This window comes from Vanellus vanellus, assembly GCF_965231255.1.
Source record: "Vanellus vanellus genome assembly, chromosome: 24".
Taxonomy (NCBI): domain Eukaryota; kingdom Metazoa; phylum Chordata; class Aves; order Charadriiformes; family Charadriidae; genus Vanellus; species Vanellus vanellus.
The window spans coordinates 6,003,039-6,021,664 of NC_138929.1; the positions used below are offsets into that span (position 1 = coordinate 6,003,039).

The window sequence follows — 18,626 nt, forward strand, 5'->3', positions numbered from 1 at the left end:
ACATTATAAATGCGATGCTAGAAGTGTTAAACCCCCCTATCTCCTGAGCCACATAATACCAATGTTCCGTATCAGTGAATAAGTTACTTACATGCCAGACAGATTAAGATGTGCAGAGAAACACCAAGTATTAATAGCTGTCAAAAATGCAGACGTAAACTAATAAGTCTAAAATACGACAACCAAATTCCAAACCAAACGAGTGAAAGAGTAACTTTAAGAAAACCTAAATTTCAAAACTTTGTGATGCCTCTTCCAATTTTAAAGTGAAGGTATTAAAAACAACACTCATCATTTCAGCTGCTGCACAGCTCTTTCAAGGATAATCCTGTGTGCGTGTCATATTTTGATTATGTTTAAATACTTTAAAACAGAGGTTCTTCCTCCCCCCCCCCAAGAGCATGCTCAAATGATTTGAACACATTTACTAAATTGCATGGTTTCACAACAGCAATTTTGTCATACCAGTAATTTAGTAGAACCTGGTGCATCTCCTTTCACAAACTTACATTCTAAAATCTCAAATTCATAAATATTTATATTTTAAATATTTAATTTCACACGAATATTGGGTATTCTTTGCATTTTTTCCTCCTGTTTCCAGGTACTAGTTCGATAAAGAAACCATTTTTACATCACAATCTTATCTGACACTGACCGGACATTCCATCAGACTACAGTCTTTAAGAATCATTATTTTAAAACCTATTTCCTCAAGCAAAACTAAAAGAAGTTATCGGAAAAGTTGTACACCAGGGTTCACCTGCAGAAGTTAAATAATATCTTGGCTGTTAATTAATTAGTCTGATTATTTTTTAAGTTAACACTCACCAGTTCGGCTTTACAATATTCTGACACCGCCTGTCACGTTAACCGTTTAAGTAGAACTCGAGAGCCCTTAAAGCAAATGCAACTTCTCATCAAGATACAGCTTTAAATATGAATATTAGTAGTTCAAACTTTACAAATAATTAAAAAGAATTGGTGCATCATCTCTCATCCATCCAGACTGCATAGTATATTTTTGCCTGCAACTGGTATTTCATTAGTGCTTGCTTACTTCAGCCTTCTGATTTGGGACACCGCAGCTGCTTGTGTTTTTGCACGCTTTTTCTTCAGGCTGCACTGTCTCCCGCAGAGCTTTCTCTCGGTCTAGTTTTCCGGCTGAAGATTTTGGTAAGGTCATCTGGAACGCGCACCAGAGAGTCGTACGGGCTTTACGCGTTGCTACGCTCATCTCTCTAATTGCCAAAGCGAGAGCAAACACATCTGCAGGGAGGAAACGGCATTTTAATCTTTATTACACAGGTCATCAGCAAGCACTGTTTGGGATTAATTTACCCTGGCAAGGCTAAAAAGAGCAAAACTTTTTAGGCCCTTTTCAGTGTCTGATTTTGTGTCTGTCTCTTTAAAATCTAAGAAAGTAGTGATTTTTAGGCCCTCAGACCCAGAGTATATGGAATTTAGGTATTTATTTTAAAGCTCCTACTTAGCTGTCACCCATTACCAGGAGCACCTTAAGCCTTATAGTCACCTCTGGTTTCAAAAGCGTGCCACGTACACACACACTAAAGGCATCTCACCCCTTCCTGCACAAGCTTATAGCTGAATGTTCACAGCAACCCCACCAGACCCTTTGCCCATCTTGCCTAAGAAATCCTTAGTACAGGTGAAAGAATAGCTCATTTATGGCAGCATACAGATCGTGTGCTGCAAAACTACACTGTTGGGCTGCACAGAAAGCACACGTGCACGTGCCTCCCTGCTCAGAGACTTCATGGGGTTTGGAAGTGGTGGAAGACTGACTTACACTCTGCTCTTCCAAGTCCCCGCACTCAGTGAGCACGGCTGCAGTTTCATTTATTGCAAAAAGCTGGCACCTACCCTGAATCAGTGTGCTTGGATTCACTGCTCCAGGTGAAAGCATTCCCCTCCTGGGGGTACACTTAGGGGTGCCTCAGAACAGGGCAGAATGTAAAGGCCCAACCTTATCCTCTTACCACTCCTCTTCACCACCTCCTCTGGTTCTCACTCCCCGGGCTGGTTTCTGCAAAACCCATTCTGAGACATCCCTGCTTCCTTCTACACAGAGCAACCACCCATTCCTCTGCAGCGACCACCGCTAAAGCGGGTGGAAGGAGTGGTACAGAAAACTGGTTTACGTAACTGAAGAATCACCATGAAAACCCACTTGTTCAACACAAGCGTCAGCCATCCAAGGCATTTTTGAAGGTGGTGTTTGAAAGGGTAACTCCAGAGAAATAAAGGACAGAATACAGAGTGGGAGGACATGATTATCAGGTCTTGTATTTGCAAAATTTGAATTTCCACACCAAGCTCTGTAGAATCAAGAAGAGACCACAGAACGGTGTCACCTGGACTGCCTAGAAGAAGCTAAGAAACAAGTGACACTCACATAAAAATGCATCTCAAAGCTGTAAGATACAGTTGGCACTTGGGTCACTACTGGAGAAGAAGGGAAAATCCCACGGTAACAAGGAAGAGTTGTTTTAAAGTCTTTGGCTGAATGCAGTGCCTGAGAGTTACAGACACGAAAAACGTCTTTTCTCCCCTCTAATGATGATTAATAACTTCTGTAGCCTTCTGAAAGATCTTCAACACTGAACCTAGAGCAATCTCAAAGCAGAGGTATGGTCAGACAGCTCTGACAGATTTGATGGTTGTTCTGGGTGACATGGCACTCCATAAAACCCTTTTCCTGATCATTTCTTCCAGACCTTCATTAAGTGGTCAGAAACATTTATAAACAACTGCCAGATACCTCGTACAGTTCCACACAGTTTTTCAGACCCACGCTGTGCATGAATACAACAGGTATGGTGTAGCTCAGATCCAGCTGCTTCCCACTGAAGCAAATCAGTGTTGCAACTAAAGTTGGGGGGGACGGGGGGGGGGCTGGGAGAAGAGATGACCACAGCTCACATATGAATTTTGTTTAAATCAAACTTCCTGGCAAACAGGACACAACAGACAGGTCCTGCCTGATAAGATACTTAATATCGGATCAGATGGAATAGAAAGGTGCTGTGAAAACAAGGTTGGGCCAGGGAAGACCTCTTTGCAAATAAAACAAGAAAGCTCTGCCAAAGAGAGATGCGCAGCTTCAGGCATGTTCCTCAAGGCTCTCCCAGACATGCAGCAAATAGAGTTACTACGTTCAATAATCTACTGTTAGAAGAACCCTCCCCAACTGCCACAACAGGCTCATGCATCTTGGAGATGGGCAGTATGGAGGATGACAGGTAGAAAAATAAAGTGCAACCCTTCTAGTTAAGTAATGAGATCCTGCTGCACAAAGCCCACTTGGTTCTCTTCTCTTTGCCCAAGGAGCAGATCTTAGGGTCTGACACCTACTCTTTTCCAGACTACTCAATTCCAAAAAGCTCACTGATCTGGTTAAGACATAAGACCAAGTAAAGCAAGCACCAATTATTTTCATGGGCTTCAACACTCAAAAACCCCCTTCATCTTAACAAGTCACATAATCATCAATCAAGGTAAAGAGGAACAAGAATGATGGTGAACAGGCGAAAAGAAAAATTGCTATAGTGTATCTTTTGAAGTAACCTTGAGAATTACAGAGCTGCATGATGGGATACCCTGAAGGTGTAAAATAATCCATCTAATTCAGTTGTGGAAACAAAGGCAGGAAGTGAACAGAGGACTCAGAAATGGAAGAGAGCTTCCAACACAATGTCACAGATCAGAGCACCACAGGCAGCAGGAATTTATTCTGCCTCACATCTAAGAGAGAAGGGAATCTGCCATTCCGCCTGTGTACTAGTGAAGGATTAAGCTGAATATTCTGCATGTTTTAGATACCATTAAGAATAAAAACATTCTGACCAATATATTTTTGTGTATCCATCTAAAATATGATTTGTATTTTATGTCAATGTACGCCAGAACATGCTTGAAGAGGCAATCCATTCATAACACATCTTGGTCTCTCTGCACAGATTCAGCACGGAGATACCAATGAAGTTCTCCACAGAAATACAGACAGGGCTAGAGGGGGGACGGGAACAGGAACGTGAGGGACAGGGGGAAGAGAGACAATAGCTTAACACCATCTCCAATCCAAAACTGCAGTACAAAACCAACCCCGCTACCTTTTCATTAGTTGCTAGTTTATTAATTAAATGCACTCCAAATTAATTTAACCATTTATCTCTAAACCCCACTTTTAGTGTCCTCTCAAAATCGTCATCTAAACCCCATACAGTCTGCCTTTCTCAAAGCTCTAGACATGAAAAATAAATTAAAACTTTAATATGAAACCCCTCACACTTAATTTTTTTATAGACTTGCAATATGTGTAGTTTTTCAGCTACCTTATAAAAGTACATAAGCATAGTTATACCTCTGTCATCTTGGCATCTGGGAGCTCCTTGCCTCTGTCGATTTGAAGCATTTCCAATTTCATCTTTTCTACGTGACTGCACTACATGAATTACCTCCAGATGTTTATCAAGAGCAGTAGAAATGTTAGCATGAAGGGGAGAACTGCGAAGGCGCTCCATTTTTCCCAGTAAAGTCACAACCTAATAAACATTTTACATGTTACAGGAGTTCAAACTATACTCATCTAGACTTACAAGAAAATTAACTAGATTAGGAAGAATAGAGTAATGATAACTATTATTTCCTTTTGAGAACAGTTCATAAAGTTACAGTTAAATTCTAGTTAGTTACATTTAAATACTAGTTAAATTCTTACCTAGGATTTCTTCTTCTCCAAAACTGAAGCTGTAGAATACCTGGGTGTGCACAGCACAAGAGCAAAGCTAAAATACTCAAATATTAGGACACCCAGCTTGCTAGTTCATAATAGATAAATACAACCTTGAGACGACCATGTGACAGGAGGTGGTACCATGACAACGTGCATTCCTCTGAATCAAGACCACTGTGGTCCTCCCTTCCATCAGCACTGTCGCAATTATCCAGGTGAAAACCAATGCCACAAAGACCGGCCGTTTTTCACTCAGATGATCTCCTTGTGCTGCGCTGGCACAAAGCAATGGGCAACGTGGGAGAGCAGCAGTGTCAGTTTGGATTGGTCAAAGCTGCTGTGGAACCACACACATAGGCTGACTTTCAGGATGGATACTCATCACTGAAGGAGCTCTTTCAAAGAATATTGAGCACAAGCACTCAAAAATCTTTCAGTTTTGATTAGTTAATTGAAAATCTGCATGTTTGTTTATCCTACAACAGCCACATTACTATGAATTTCCCTTTGGTGAGCAATTCCTCAACCGTGGTTCACAGACCACTGAAGGACATGGTTATTGGTCTGCAGAATGATATAAAACTCAGAATTCTGAAATTGTAATGTTTATTGGGCGATGGCTACACTTGATGACCTACAAAGAAGCCTGATGATTAATGGTCATCCACAGGTTTAAAATAAGAAACAGAGGGTCTGGGAGCACAATACAAAGCGATGCTCTTGATGTTTCCTTGCAACAAAACAATTGTAGGCTTCCCCAGGAAAAGGACTGGCATGGAGTTTTTAAAACATAAGAAAGAGTGGCTGACAAAAGCATTTGAACCAGGACAATTTGCCCAACCTGCCCAAGTATCCTCAGAGCAGGCTGCTGGCCAAGACAGTTATTTTGGTAACAGCATCCACAGCTGCAGAACAGAGCAGCCTACTCCTTGCTAAGGGCTCAGGAGAGAGCATTCAGGCAGGAGCAAGTTCCCACTGCCAGACTTGTCCTGCTCTCCCTTAGACCCTGCAAAAGCCTGGGGGGTGCAAAAAAATATAGGCAGGAATAAACTGCACAAGTTACTGTGACAGCAGCAACAACCAATAAACTCAAAAAGTGACATTTCACATTTGTAAGGAAGCTGAGAGTTTAAAAAAAAAAAAAAGCGAAGGGAGAACTTTACACGAACAACTGAGGGATCAGTCACTACAACAGGAAACTAAAGTAGGTAAGATTGTTTGAAAATCACTAGATTTGTTTCTGAAGAAAAAGCCAGATTTTAAGGAGTGGCATAGTAGGATTACGTAAGCAAGTGAAACAAAGCAAGATGAACCTGACAGTCATTTGCCAGTCTTACTTAACAGTATATCCACAAAAGGAATTACATTCTGAAGACCTGGTTTTCAGGTACCACAACCTCATCCAGTGGGATCCACAGCTGATAGTTAAATGCCTATGTTCTTTATACTAAGCCTGGGAGAAGTGCCAGGTGTCTAAAAGCAAAATCCACAAGAGTCAGCAAAGCTGGGCTGCCCCAGCAACCCAACAGGAACGACTGAAGGCTCAAATGCTTGCTTTCCCATCCCCTCAGGTTTTTCAGAAGTTCATCCTGCACTCCCAAGAGACACTTCCTTCCACTCACAACTCGGGAGGTGTGAACTAAACCTGCCCTTCTCTTGCAAAGCACAACTGATGCCCTTTGACGGTCACAGGGCTTGCCCAGTAATGCAGATCCTTCACTGGGAAAAGCAGGAAGCCGCCAGTGATGCTGAGGCTGACTGCTGCAATGGCAGGGTCCCAGCAAAACAGCCAGCAGAGCCACGGACCCCACAGTCCAGAGGTAAGCATACACCATGGGATAAGGCCTGACATTTCAGGCCCAGCTTTGATGGCTGTTCTTCAGGAAACACTGTATTTGGAGCAGGGACTATAGCGCTTTCTCCACCTGTACAGATATCCCCACTACTAGAAATAAACTGGTATTTCCCCTCTCTGGCAGAAATCCCTACGAGTCCAGACTAGAAGAGCTTCAACAGAACAAGCTCCAGCCTCAGATTACCCGACAGTGGGATGACTATGGCATTCCCCAGTAACAACAGAGCTGTGGATTTACATGTCCCGAGACAAGGGAGATGAGACACAGCCCGTAGAGAGAAGATCCTGGTTTAAAGTTTGTTCTCTGACCATTAAGTGGTTTTAACAACTACCAATGCATAGTGAAGGAAGCTACTGTCACCTCTCCAGCAGCTATTCTTTATTCTGGGACTGAAAGCACCTGCAAGCAGAAGCCTCAAATGAGAAAAACAAAGTAAAGTGCATGACCACCAAGAGGATTTTAACTAGATGCTCTGCACAACGAAGACTTAGTCCCATGTTCAGCCAGCTCAACTTCCACTTGAAACTTCGTACTAGTGTTTCTCTTTGGCCATCACTAAGCTTTTTGATCTTGGAATCCAGGTCTAACAGCCCTATGTTAGGATGTTTCAGCATCCTTAAAACTACTTTTCAGTTGGTACCTAACAAGCGTTTGAGGTTCTACACCCTTAGGTTTGGTTCCTCAAGCGGCTAAAGAAGACAAAGTTCTTCTTTAGATGCAGTTTTAACGTCCTAGGACAAGGACAGGCAAGCCTTCTTGAAGTGGAAACTTCTTAACACTGTTGTTTTGGGATTCATAAAATAGTTGTTTAAAAAAGGCACACTAAGCCTATCAACCTATCTTTCACTGTACTCAGCTGTACGAATAAGACCAGGCAGCTGCACAAGCCAGATCTCAGCCAGCAGTTAGCAGACATGGCTCCAATGCTTATTTCACCTGCCTTAGGCTGCTCGGAAAAAACTGCTTCTTAGCACCGCTGCCTTGGGGGCAGCTGAGCTCAGCAGTACTGGTTCCTCCAAGAACCAGCATTTCTCAGAACAACAGCTGCTGCCTTTAATCCCACGTCCCCTCGCAGGGGGGGCCTTCAGCCCACATTTCTCCTCCTCCTGCAGCATGAGCATCCTGGCTCTGGCCTCTCAGCCTCAGAAGAGCCAGACCAGATCCTTGTTATTCTGCTGGCAGCACAGATGAGCTCTGCTTGCGCTCGCCTCCTCCCTCTAGTCTCCCTTGCAGAATTCTGCGCAGGCTGCTGCCTCACAAAGAAGCCCAACACTGCACACTGCCACCATCATTTGGGCACAGAACCACAGGCAACGCAAAAGACACCAGTCACACTTGCCCTCCAGGTTATGGCTGTTTGGCCTAAGTAGCAAATTAGTAACAGAAATTCTGTCTGAAGTTGCATCAATTAACTCTTCTGTATTACAAAAAAACAACTCTCAAGCAAATATATATAAAAGTCTTACAAACATTAATTTAACTTGCTTTTTTCCTCACAAATACTTTCTCTAATACAGTGTCTACAAATCTATAGTGAACATTTCTCTGCTGAGCTGCTCCAAACAGCAGAGCTCCAAGGTCAGGCACATCTTGGAGCTATGCAAGCAGTTAGGCTAGATGACTGATTCTGGCATCTCATGCACGCTCTTGTACTAGAGAACAGATCCTCCTGGCATGTATGCGCATAAACGTGAGCCTCAGCTCCTCAGTGGGTTCCCTGGTAACAGCAGCAATGAACCTGGAGCTGTAAAAATTCTAGCAGGGACTGCTGAAAGATTATTCCCCGCACAGCACTGAAGAACAAAGCTATTTTGGGAAAAGCTGCTCCGATCATCTTACATATCTTATACTGTTCTCTAAGTTCTCTGTCATAAGTTCAATAGGTTTGGTTGTTTTTTTTTTTGTTTTGGTTTTTTTTTTTTTTAATCCTACAACTCACTCTGGCTTGTTCACGTAGCTGATCCACAATTAAGCGATCAACTCTTGATGGGTTTGATGTCAGCCTTGGAATCGGAGTGTTGTTAGCACTGGAAACCTTTTTCCCTTGGAAGTTCTTAGCAAGAGCTGATTCAGTCTGCAGGAAAACAAAAGAATAACTCCCTAAGAATGTAACCTGCAAAGTGTGCTTTACTACAGAAATAAGAAGAAATATCAGATATGCAAATTTTTTCCGTCAGAGTTTTGAATTTTTTTAAAGCAGATAATGAGGATTCATGCATTTGGGATTTAACCACTTGGTAAGAAAATCACCCGTTTAAAGTGAACAACCACTTTACTCAAAACAGTTCAACTAAAGTGATTATGCCAACATAATGTGTTTCAGAAGTGCTATGTCTTCTCACACTCTGACTACAGCCTGCACTAATTTTGCCTGTAAATAAAATGGAGGCAAGTTAGAATTACAAGGCAAAAAAGAACAAGCAAACAGGTGTGGACCTCATCCACAAAATTAAAATAAAATTAAGTCAGCAATTAACCTAAATTTTGTACAGATTAGTCAAACTACAGAAAGCTTTTTTTTTTTTTTTGGTTAAAATGAAATCACATTTTATTTAGCCATCAGAAAATTACTTTGAAACCTGACTGCAAGATTTCAAATTTCAATTTCTCTCACCCCATTGTTATGTCACTCTGCAACACCTATAACACCATATAGTTGGCTAAATCTGTTTTAAAATCGCATTTCTTAGATTGTGTGGTGGTGCTCCACATGAAGCTGCAGCCTAATTTTCTCCACACACACCCCTCCCCCCCACTTCTCAGCATGTGTTAACTCTCTCTTTTGCACTCTTCTGCAAGCCTGGATATCAACCTCCCCTCTCAAGTCGGGCTCCTTCTCTCTCTAACCCTCTATTCAAAGGAACAACTGGCTTTTGTCAGGAAACACTTTGGCAAACCCCTTCCTGCATTACATCCCCTCATAATGAAGTTTCTTCAGGTGACTGGCCCCGCAGAGCTTCCGCAGAGAAGGTGACAGCCACATGTCCAGCCCACACAATTCCCAGGTAACACTGAACATTGGTCAAGCTTCTCTCTCAGAAGGTCACAGCTCCGGATCATTTCTGAATTTCAATACCAGCAAAACTGGTGAAATTAAGGCAGCTTTTACATTCAAAGGCAGCCTGAAGCACTTTCACTGATGACCAAAAAAGGGCAATTGCTTTCAGTAGGGCTTCATACAGAACTACCTGAGTCTTGATCAAGTGTTTTAATATTACCCTTTCTTCAATAAAGAGCTGCTTCAAATACATCTTAGGTTTAAAACATCAGGGAAACAGGAGGTGAGAAGAACTCATCGAAAGAACTAAAAGTGTATGGCCTAAGAAATTTAATTAATTCTTGAAAGGATTAAAGTTTAGTCCCAATTAAAAATAAAATTAATGGTTCTGCTTTCCAAATTTCCAGACTCATTGTATTTATTGTATTAAAAAAAGAAAGTGTAACACGGCTTTGCTAGTGACACAACACACGGGCTGAAAAAGTCACTGAAGTCCTGCTTTAAGTGCAACATTCAATACAGCACTAGTTATGCTCCCACCCAGGCTACAAACCTACAAACCAAAACTTCTGGGTTTGTTCCCAAATATATAGGAAAGCAAAGTCTTTTACCTTTGAAGTCCCATTAAGCATTTCAACTCATAACAGTGAGAATTACCCATGACCTCTAACTCGACTGAGCAGGATGAGATCTACATCAAATCTGTGATACAGCACATTAATTTGGTGGGGTTTTTTTTGTTGTTTGTGGGTTTTTTTGTTGTTTTTTTTGTTGTTTTTTTTTTTTTTTACCTTCTTTCTTTCTTTCTCCAAAGCTCTCCACTGTTCATAACATTCTTCTAGTCTAACATGAAGTTCACTGGCAGGCCCACTACGGGTTTTAACTTGCCTTTGAAGTCCAAATGCTGGTACAAAACCAGAAAAAGAACTGTCACCACACATCTTATCGTTAAAATAAGGGTAGAAGCGTTTGAAATCGTCGTGGGAGAACAAGTCTGGAGACTCCATCAGAGGGACAATGGAACGGCCAAACAGACGAGCTGATCTCAAGGGGAATGCACTTGAACCAAGCTGCTGGTTACGCCTGAAGTCACCCATCATGCAGTTGTTGGAAAAGCCTGGAGCCTGTAGGCAAGTCATAGAATTGATGGCATTACTGTCTCCGCTCCCCTGCCTGAGATTAAACTGACTCTGAGACTCCAGTAAATCTTGGTACATGGTCTGCAACAACCCATCTGCATGTTTTTGCCCTTCCAGATCAAAGTGCTCACTCTGTGGCTTCAACTGGAAATGGTGTTTGTTCATATTTTCAATGATCCCAAACTGCTGAGCTGAATAATTGTCGCAGAATCCGTTTGGCTGCTTCAATTTCTTTTCACTTAAATACTCAATGAGATTCTCTTCTCCACTCCTAAGTAGTGCTTCCATGCAAGCAGCAGAGCGAGCTCGTTCTGCAGTGTTATAACCAAAATCAGGACTTGAAAAAAATGGATTATCTTGACAGTATTTGTGAAATACATTACTATTTAAAGGGAAATTTGAAGATGATAACTGAAAAAAATCATTAGAATGACTGGAACTTTTTGGAAAAGCAGGTAAATGATTATTCAGTTTCAACAAAGGACTTGGATTCTGAAATGGGACAGAAGCCGCAGTTTTAGTCTGAATGTTCATCCAAGCTGGCCTCACATTAGTGCCTGCTGAAGGATTGGCCGAGTTTGGTAATAATGGAAGTGATTTACAGTATTCAGAATTCTGAAGATCGGACTTGAAAAACTGCTGCTTTTCTACACCATTTGCCCAGTCACCAGTCCCTGGACAAGCTGCAAATGATTTTAGTCCACATTCAAATTTTTGCCCCAAATCAGTGCAGAATGAAGCATCATTTGCACATTGTTTTTCTGATAGAAGTCCTACAGCCTTGGGAAATGTAAAGTTTTGCTGATCTGAAATTGTATCTTCAGGTTTTTTCTGAGTTCCTGATTTAACTTGAAATAATTTAATATAGGCGTCTGTGTCCAGAGATGGTGCCTCAATGGTTCCATTTACTAACTTTTTATTTTCTTGGAGGCTACAGTTGGTGCTCTTGTTTGGTTTTGATTTACTAGCATGAGAATACTCAGCATATCTACTAAAATCGGTGTTTTCATTGTATCTGTAAAACTGCGGAAGAAATGTTTCTGCCCGCTTTTGGTGCAACTGTGCATCTGCTCCTTTGGGACACACCTTCTCTCTTCCATAAGAACAGGCATCGTCTCCCAAGTCTTTGATTAATTCTGAATACCCAGCTTGGGGTGTAAAGGTGTTTTTGATGTATGGATAGTTCTGATACATGGGTGTTGTCTTAACATTCTCACTAGTCTGCACGTTGCAACAGTTGGCATGATCATTCCGAGAAGGATAGAAACACAGCTCTTCAAGGTCTATGCCAGTAAACCCATGACAACATTCCTCTACTTTTTGCTGTGATGCAAGATTACCACTTTGCAAGTACTGTTTTTCAGCAGCAGATACGGATTCGCTACTAAAAAAACCCTGTTGTGAGACAGCTCCGACAACTGGTCTTTTAGTTTCTGGCAGCAGGTCATGGTGGTCTACGATTCTGGTTGCATTCATGGGCCACACTGACTTCAAGTTGGAAGGGCAACTCCTTGAAAAACAAGAAATACATGGTTAGATTCTTATAACTGGCGCTCCTCTTCCATCCCCAAATGCAGAAATAGGTTTAAAAATCCAGTTCTTCCCCCAACCACTTCTCTGGAATGATTCAGTGATGTCTTACTCCAACTTCTATCCTCATCTTTGCAGTTTCCCTTAACTAGATGAGAAAACTGATTCTGGCTTGTCTAAAACCACCCCTGTACCTTAGGGGATCCATACAATGCCTTCAAACTGCAAGCGATGCGTATACACCGAATTATGGTCAGTCAATCCCGTCAAGAGATTTACTGTCTGCCACCACCAAAATACTCCTGGATAAGCAACAAGTTAAGATAATCACACTTGCCAAACCACCCACAACCTTTCAAAGCCACGTCCTAGCACACCAGACAAAATGCTTCTCTGTATCATCTTGCTTATTGATTCAGAATCGCCCATGTTTTACACTGGCTTACACTGCTTCCTGCAGGTAGATCAAGAATAAGCATCTCTGCACATTTCCTTTCCTTTCACTGATTACTGTGGATTAGCACAGGACAATCCCTAATCGTCAAGGAAAGCTGTAAAAAGACTAAGTAAAAAAATGGAATTGTGCCTGGAAGTCATTACAGTCACAGCCAAATTTGGCAATATTGAAAACAGGAATCCAACCTTAACTGTGTGAAGCAAAGGAATTAGTAAGCCACCTTGTGATCAAGACTGACTCTCTCTAAAGTCTTCCCTCACTTTGGCCACATAACTCAGCACACATACAGAAATCACTGGAATTTTGGGAGAAGACAGAAGGGAAGAGTGGTGCCTGGCTTGAGAACCTTGAGAACTGGATTCCCTTTCTTATCCCCTAGAATACTCAGATTTGGGCAGACAACCACGAGCTCTCCAAGTATCTTGGGGATGCCGAATCTGAATCCTTCTGTGTCAAGTTATTATGACTATCTAACAGTTTCTTCTGGTGCTAGAATATAGGCGTAACAAATCTGACATTTAGATATGCAAATATTGCTTAGGTAGCACTAACATCAAGAAATATTCATTTTGCATTAATTCTTCTCTCCTGCCAGTTCAGAAAAGGGTGAAAGAATATGATTTTGTGTTTTGTGCACTCTTTCTATGAACTGAAATTAATCAAAAAAGAAACCTAAAGTCTGAGTTGAGTTGATCTAAAAAAAACCAAACAGGCCAAGGCATATATTCCCAGAAATTTATCTGAATACAGTATTTCTACAATGCTTGTTAAAAGCTTATTTTAAAAACGCCAATTAAAAAGTTCTGTAAATACCAGAAAGCTAGACACTACCATGTAATTTGAGCACCCAGAGAAAAGCTTTCAAGTATCACAAGTGAAATATTAGAAGGTTAGGGGGAAGGAAGGGAAGCCATAAAGTGCATGAGGACTTCGAGCAACCTGGTCTAGTGGGAGGTGCCCCTGCCTATGGCAGGGGGTTGAAACTCCATGATCTTCAAGGTCCCTTCCAACCTAAACCATTCTATGATTCTTTTGCAGACGCAAAGCTGACTAACTGAACACAGACACCGAGATCAGCGAGGGGAGTTTTTGTCAGAGGAAGAGAAGGCACCAGTGCTTGCATGGCAACACACTCACCCCTCAGCACAATACGGCTGCATTTTATCTTGTTCTTCCAAGATGTTAGACACGAGTCCATATAAATCTGTTTCACTGCCATAATCATTCCTTTCAGGTTGAATCCTAAAAATGAATTGCATGTTAATTAAAACAATTACGTCATTCAAAATATTTCATAAGTTAAATTAAATAAAAAAATACAATCCATCTACTCCATCAACACACACATTCTCTCTTTGTCACAAATAACTACCTGGACTTTGTATTAATCTGAGAAGCAGTAGGCTGCTTAGTATCATCTCCATAGGTAGACCACGGTGCATACAAAAGGGAAGAGTCCACAGGTGCAGAGTACTCTGATGTTGAAAAGGAAGAACTGTAGGTCTGAGGTAGCTCTATATTTTCTTCATTCTGCATTTTATGTACAATACAAGCACCAATTTTAATATTAAACACATCAAATAGTCATTTCATCATTCTACAAGGTCGTAACCAAGTTCACCCTTGGAGTAACTGGAGCATGAGAAGCAGGCAAGCCACATACTTTTGACACAACGCTAGAAGTAACTTCTGCTGGTGACTACTGCCCAGCGCACATAGGCATAGGAGCGGAAATTTCAGGCCATGTCAGCCTAAAATGTCTGCACCAGTTTCTAATACATGATCACCAACAGGAGTCAGGAGACATCCCCTTCCTGCCAATCGTTACAGGTTATATAAGCTACTGAAGAAAACTTCTAGCCAAGCCTTTTCTAGAGGAAAGGTCTTCTACCCAGTTTAAGTGAGAAGGCGTATTTGCTCGTTTGGTTTAAACATGATACTCTTTCTTAGCTCTTAGTCATTGAGAAAATTAACAGCGTTTTCACAGGGTTAAATGCTAAAGGTACGTGATATACTCCTTTATGGAGGAAAGTAGTCTAGCAGCTACAGAAAGCAGCACCCGCAGTTGGGTTTTATTCCCAGTAAGGCTTTCTGCCTGACTATGGGCAGGTGTCTACTTCACATCTCTGTTCCCCACGTCTGCAAAATACTTTGTAAGCAAGAAAGGTGCCCAGCTGCTGGGCTGAAGGACATGAAAGAACAAAGCCACACAGCTCTTGGGTAGAGTAAGTAATAGGTCTATTCTTGAAGTATTGGGAATGAGTTTTCATTCACTTATTTGAGTCTTTTACCTCAGTGAAAGTTTATGGCTATGAAAGAAAATGCAAAGAGAGGTCTGATGTACTTAACTGCCCTGGCATTTTCTGCTGGTCAGACTAAGAACCCCCTGCTCAACAGGCTGCTTTATAAGAGCGTTTAGACGCTACGTCTGTGCTCTGCCACAGAAATACCTGTTGCGATACCTAAGCTTCTCCTTCTTACCAACTTCCCAGCTTTCCTAAAAATAGTCATTTGCTCCTCACTTCGTCTACAATTGTTTATGCTAACAGAAGAATACAGAACACAGTGAAATACTGTTTTACTGAACACCACATAGTCCTTCATCTGTGACTGTATTAAAAAAAAGTCACTGTCCTTTCTGATTAACATTATGATGATGGAGATTTATTATGAATAAATCAAACACACTGTTTTATGTTTGCCAGTATATAAGCAACTGTATTATGAATATTTTTTGACCATTTTGTTTACAAGCAACCCGAACTCTTATACACATATACAAAATCCATTTATAATCAACTGAACCTGTGATTTGTAGCAAGCGTATAGCGAGCCAGAGCCCATCATTCCACTACTGAATACATCGGTCAGCCTCCCGCCCGCTTCTGTGCTGCTCCAGCAGCGACTGCCACCTCTCAAGGCAACTTTAGGCTATGCAAGACAAGGAAAAAAAAGTGGTAGAAGGACATAATTATACACAGCCCAGAGAGTTGAACATGAACTTCTTTAACACTTTAATTTACCTGTGAATTCCGCTCCATCTGGGTTTTCAAGGAATTGGTTCTACATATTGATATTAGAACACTTCCATATTTGCCCTTGGAGAAAACCTTAACCCAACAAACCACAAGAAATTCACAAGGTGTGTGGAGACAAATGAAGTGCAGATTAAGAGGAAATCTACATTCTCTCTATTTACACTAGCTAAGCTCCCGAAGGGCTGAACCGTGACAGAACAACACTAACTACAGAAGCGGGAGAATTATCATCACTCTCCCCAGCAGCAGCAGATGCATCTTTTAGCCTTCCGTGCACCACTAGACACCTCTCGTCCCTTCGTCACTGTTCCTATTACATCATTTATGTTACACTAATGCACATGTGTGCATTTTCAGATTTCAGGAGCTAGAATTTTGCTATAATACACACACTGGGAGCTATGGTGGGTCTGCTCCATTCTATAACTATGGGAAAACGACCTCCACCTCACAAACAGCCTCTCCCCATCACCAACCTTGAGGTGCTCAGAAATAGGTGGCCACTGAGAGTAAGGAATGAAAACAAAACAGAGTTAGGTGTCTTTTCTTCCCTTCTTCAGCAGGTGAGGTACACAAGGCAAATTTAAAGTTAAAATAAAATCTACTAACTAAAAGCCCTTTAGCTCACAAATAAAAGTGAAGTTATTTGCATAGTATTTAAAAACATTACCGTAGCAGCTCATTTGAAATGCTTACTAAATTCAGAAGTTTCACAGGACTAGCCTTCAGCAAGCATTCTGAACAAGCACTCATCTCAATAAAAAGTTATTCTTCTCACCTCAATAAAAAGGTGTTCTACATGAAAATGGAAATAAACTCTTCATCTGATGTACGTGGTCTACAGCATGATCTTCCCTGTAGTTTACACCGCAGCTACACCAATATATTAACACACTGTTTTTCTCACACACATTTTACAAATACGTGAACACGCAGAGCCAGAATCAGCGAGGAGCGCAGCTCTATTTTTTATACTAATTACATGATGTTTTCTCCTTAGTTATCTCCTCCGTCAGCAAGGACACCCAGCACACACGATTTGCGATCTCAAAGCGGGAGGAACCGCATACAGAATCACAGACTGCTCAGAGATGGAAGGGACCTCTGGAGATCACCCAGTCCAACCCCCTGCCAGAGCAGGGTCACCCACAGCGGTTGCACAGCGAGCTGCTATAAGCCTGTGACAACCCCCGACCCCCAACACCACACACACTCCCATTTTTTTTTTTTCCCCCCAAACGGAACTTTTTCAGGACACTGAAAAGTGTTTTCCCGACGCTTTTGAGCATCGTTTCACAGCACCCGTTACCACAAGACGGGCCCAGCTCCGCACGGCCCCACACAGGAGGGCGCCGCCGCGCTAAGACCGATGGCGGCGAAGCCCGTGCCCCGGGACAGCCCCGGCCCCCCGATTGGGTTTCTGACAGGGAGCGTAGCGTAGCGCGGCGCGGCCCGGCCTCTCCCCGTCCCCGTCCCCGTCCCCGTCCCTCACCTCCATGAGCGACCCCCGGGACGGCGGCTGCAGCGACGGCGGCGGCTACCGGCAGCGCGCGGGGCCGACCCTGCGGCGCGCGGCCATAGCGGGCCGCCTGAGGCGACGGGCGGCCGTTAGCCTCGCGCCGGGCCAACCACCCACCCCGCCCCGCGCGCTCGAGGGGATTGGCCAACCCCTGAGCCGCATAACCAATGAGGAGCCGCCCGGTTCCCTCGCACCTCCCCGCACCGCGTGACCGTCTCTGTTCTCCACGCGGTCATTAGACATCGAGAGCCAGTAGCTAGTATCCTGGCAACAGATCTTTATTTCTATTGGTCCCTATCCGCTACCGCTACCCAATGAAAAACCACCTCCCTCACCCCTCCTGCCGATGAGGCGCTGTTTACCCGGAGACAGCGCCGCGGCCGTTAAGCGGTATCGGCCCCTCCCGCCACAACGGCTGCAGCCGGAGCCTCCGAGCCGGGGGCTGCCCCGGCACCTCCCTTGAGAGCCGCGGGGCTGGCACCGGGCCGGCTGTTCTGTTGGGGCGGGGCCTGAGGTAGCCCTGGGCCCTGTCACCCCCTCAGCCTCGACCACACCCAGGCCCTCTCACCCTCTCAGTCCCAATGCCCCTGGGCCCAGTCATCCCCTCAGGCCCTGTCACCCCCTCAGCCCAGACACCCCTGGGCCCAGTCACCCCCTTGGGCCCTGTCACCCCCAGGCCCTTTTACCCCCAGGTCTTGTCACCCCAGAATCACAGAATCACAGAATCATCAGAGTTGGAAGGGACCTCTAGAGATCATCTAGTCCAACTCCCCTGCTAAAGCAGGATTGCCTAGAGCACATTACTCAGGACTGCATCCAGGCGGGTCTTGAAAATCTCCAGGGAAGGGGACTCCACAACCTCCCTGGGCAGCCTGTGCCAGTGCTCTGTCACCCGAACTGTAAAGAACTGTTTCCGTGTATTTGAACAGAACTTCCTGTGTTCTAACTTGTGCCCATTGCCCCTCGTCCTGTCACTTGGAACCATTGAAAAGAGCCTGGCTCCATCCTCCTTCAACCCACCCTTTAGATACTTGTACGCCATAATAAGGTCTCCCCTCAGCCTTCTCTTCTCCAGGCTAAAGAGTCCCAGCGCTCTCAGCCTTTAAGGCAGATGCTCCAAGCCCTTAATCATCTTAGTTGCTCTTCGCTGGACTCGCTCCAGCAGTTCCCTGTCCCTCTTGAACTGGGGAGCCCAGAACTGGACACAGTATTCCAGTTGCGGCCTCACCAGTGCAGAGTAGAGGGGGAGAATGACCTCCCTCGACCTACTGGCCACACTCTTCCCTATGCAGCCCAGGATTCCATTGGCCTTTTTGGCGACAAGGGCACATTG

The 18,626-nt window shown here is 43.4% G+C and overlaps 1 protein-coding gene across 1 annotated transcript; it reads right to left on the minus strand.

The window, feature by feature from the left end:
• Window positions 1-1,045: 1,045 nt before the first annotated feature.
• Window positions 1,046-17,272, minus strand: MEIOC (meiosis specific with coiled-coil domain; the record flags this gene model as incomplete). Its single annotated transcript, XM_082495043.1, has 8 exons — window positions 1,046-1,269; window positions 4,385-4,565; window positions 8,552-8,686; window positions 10,402-12,259; window positions 13,874-13,978; window positions 14,109-14,266; window positions 15,542-15,667; window positions 17,267-17,272. 8 exons carry the CDS (start codon window positions 17,270-17,272, stop codon window positions 1,046-1,048), a joined length of 2,793 nt encoding a protein of 930 aa, XP_082351169.1.
• Window positions 17,273-18,626: the final 1,354 nt, after the last annotated feature.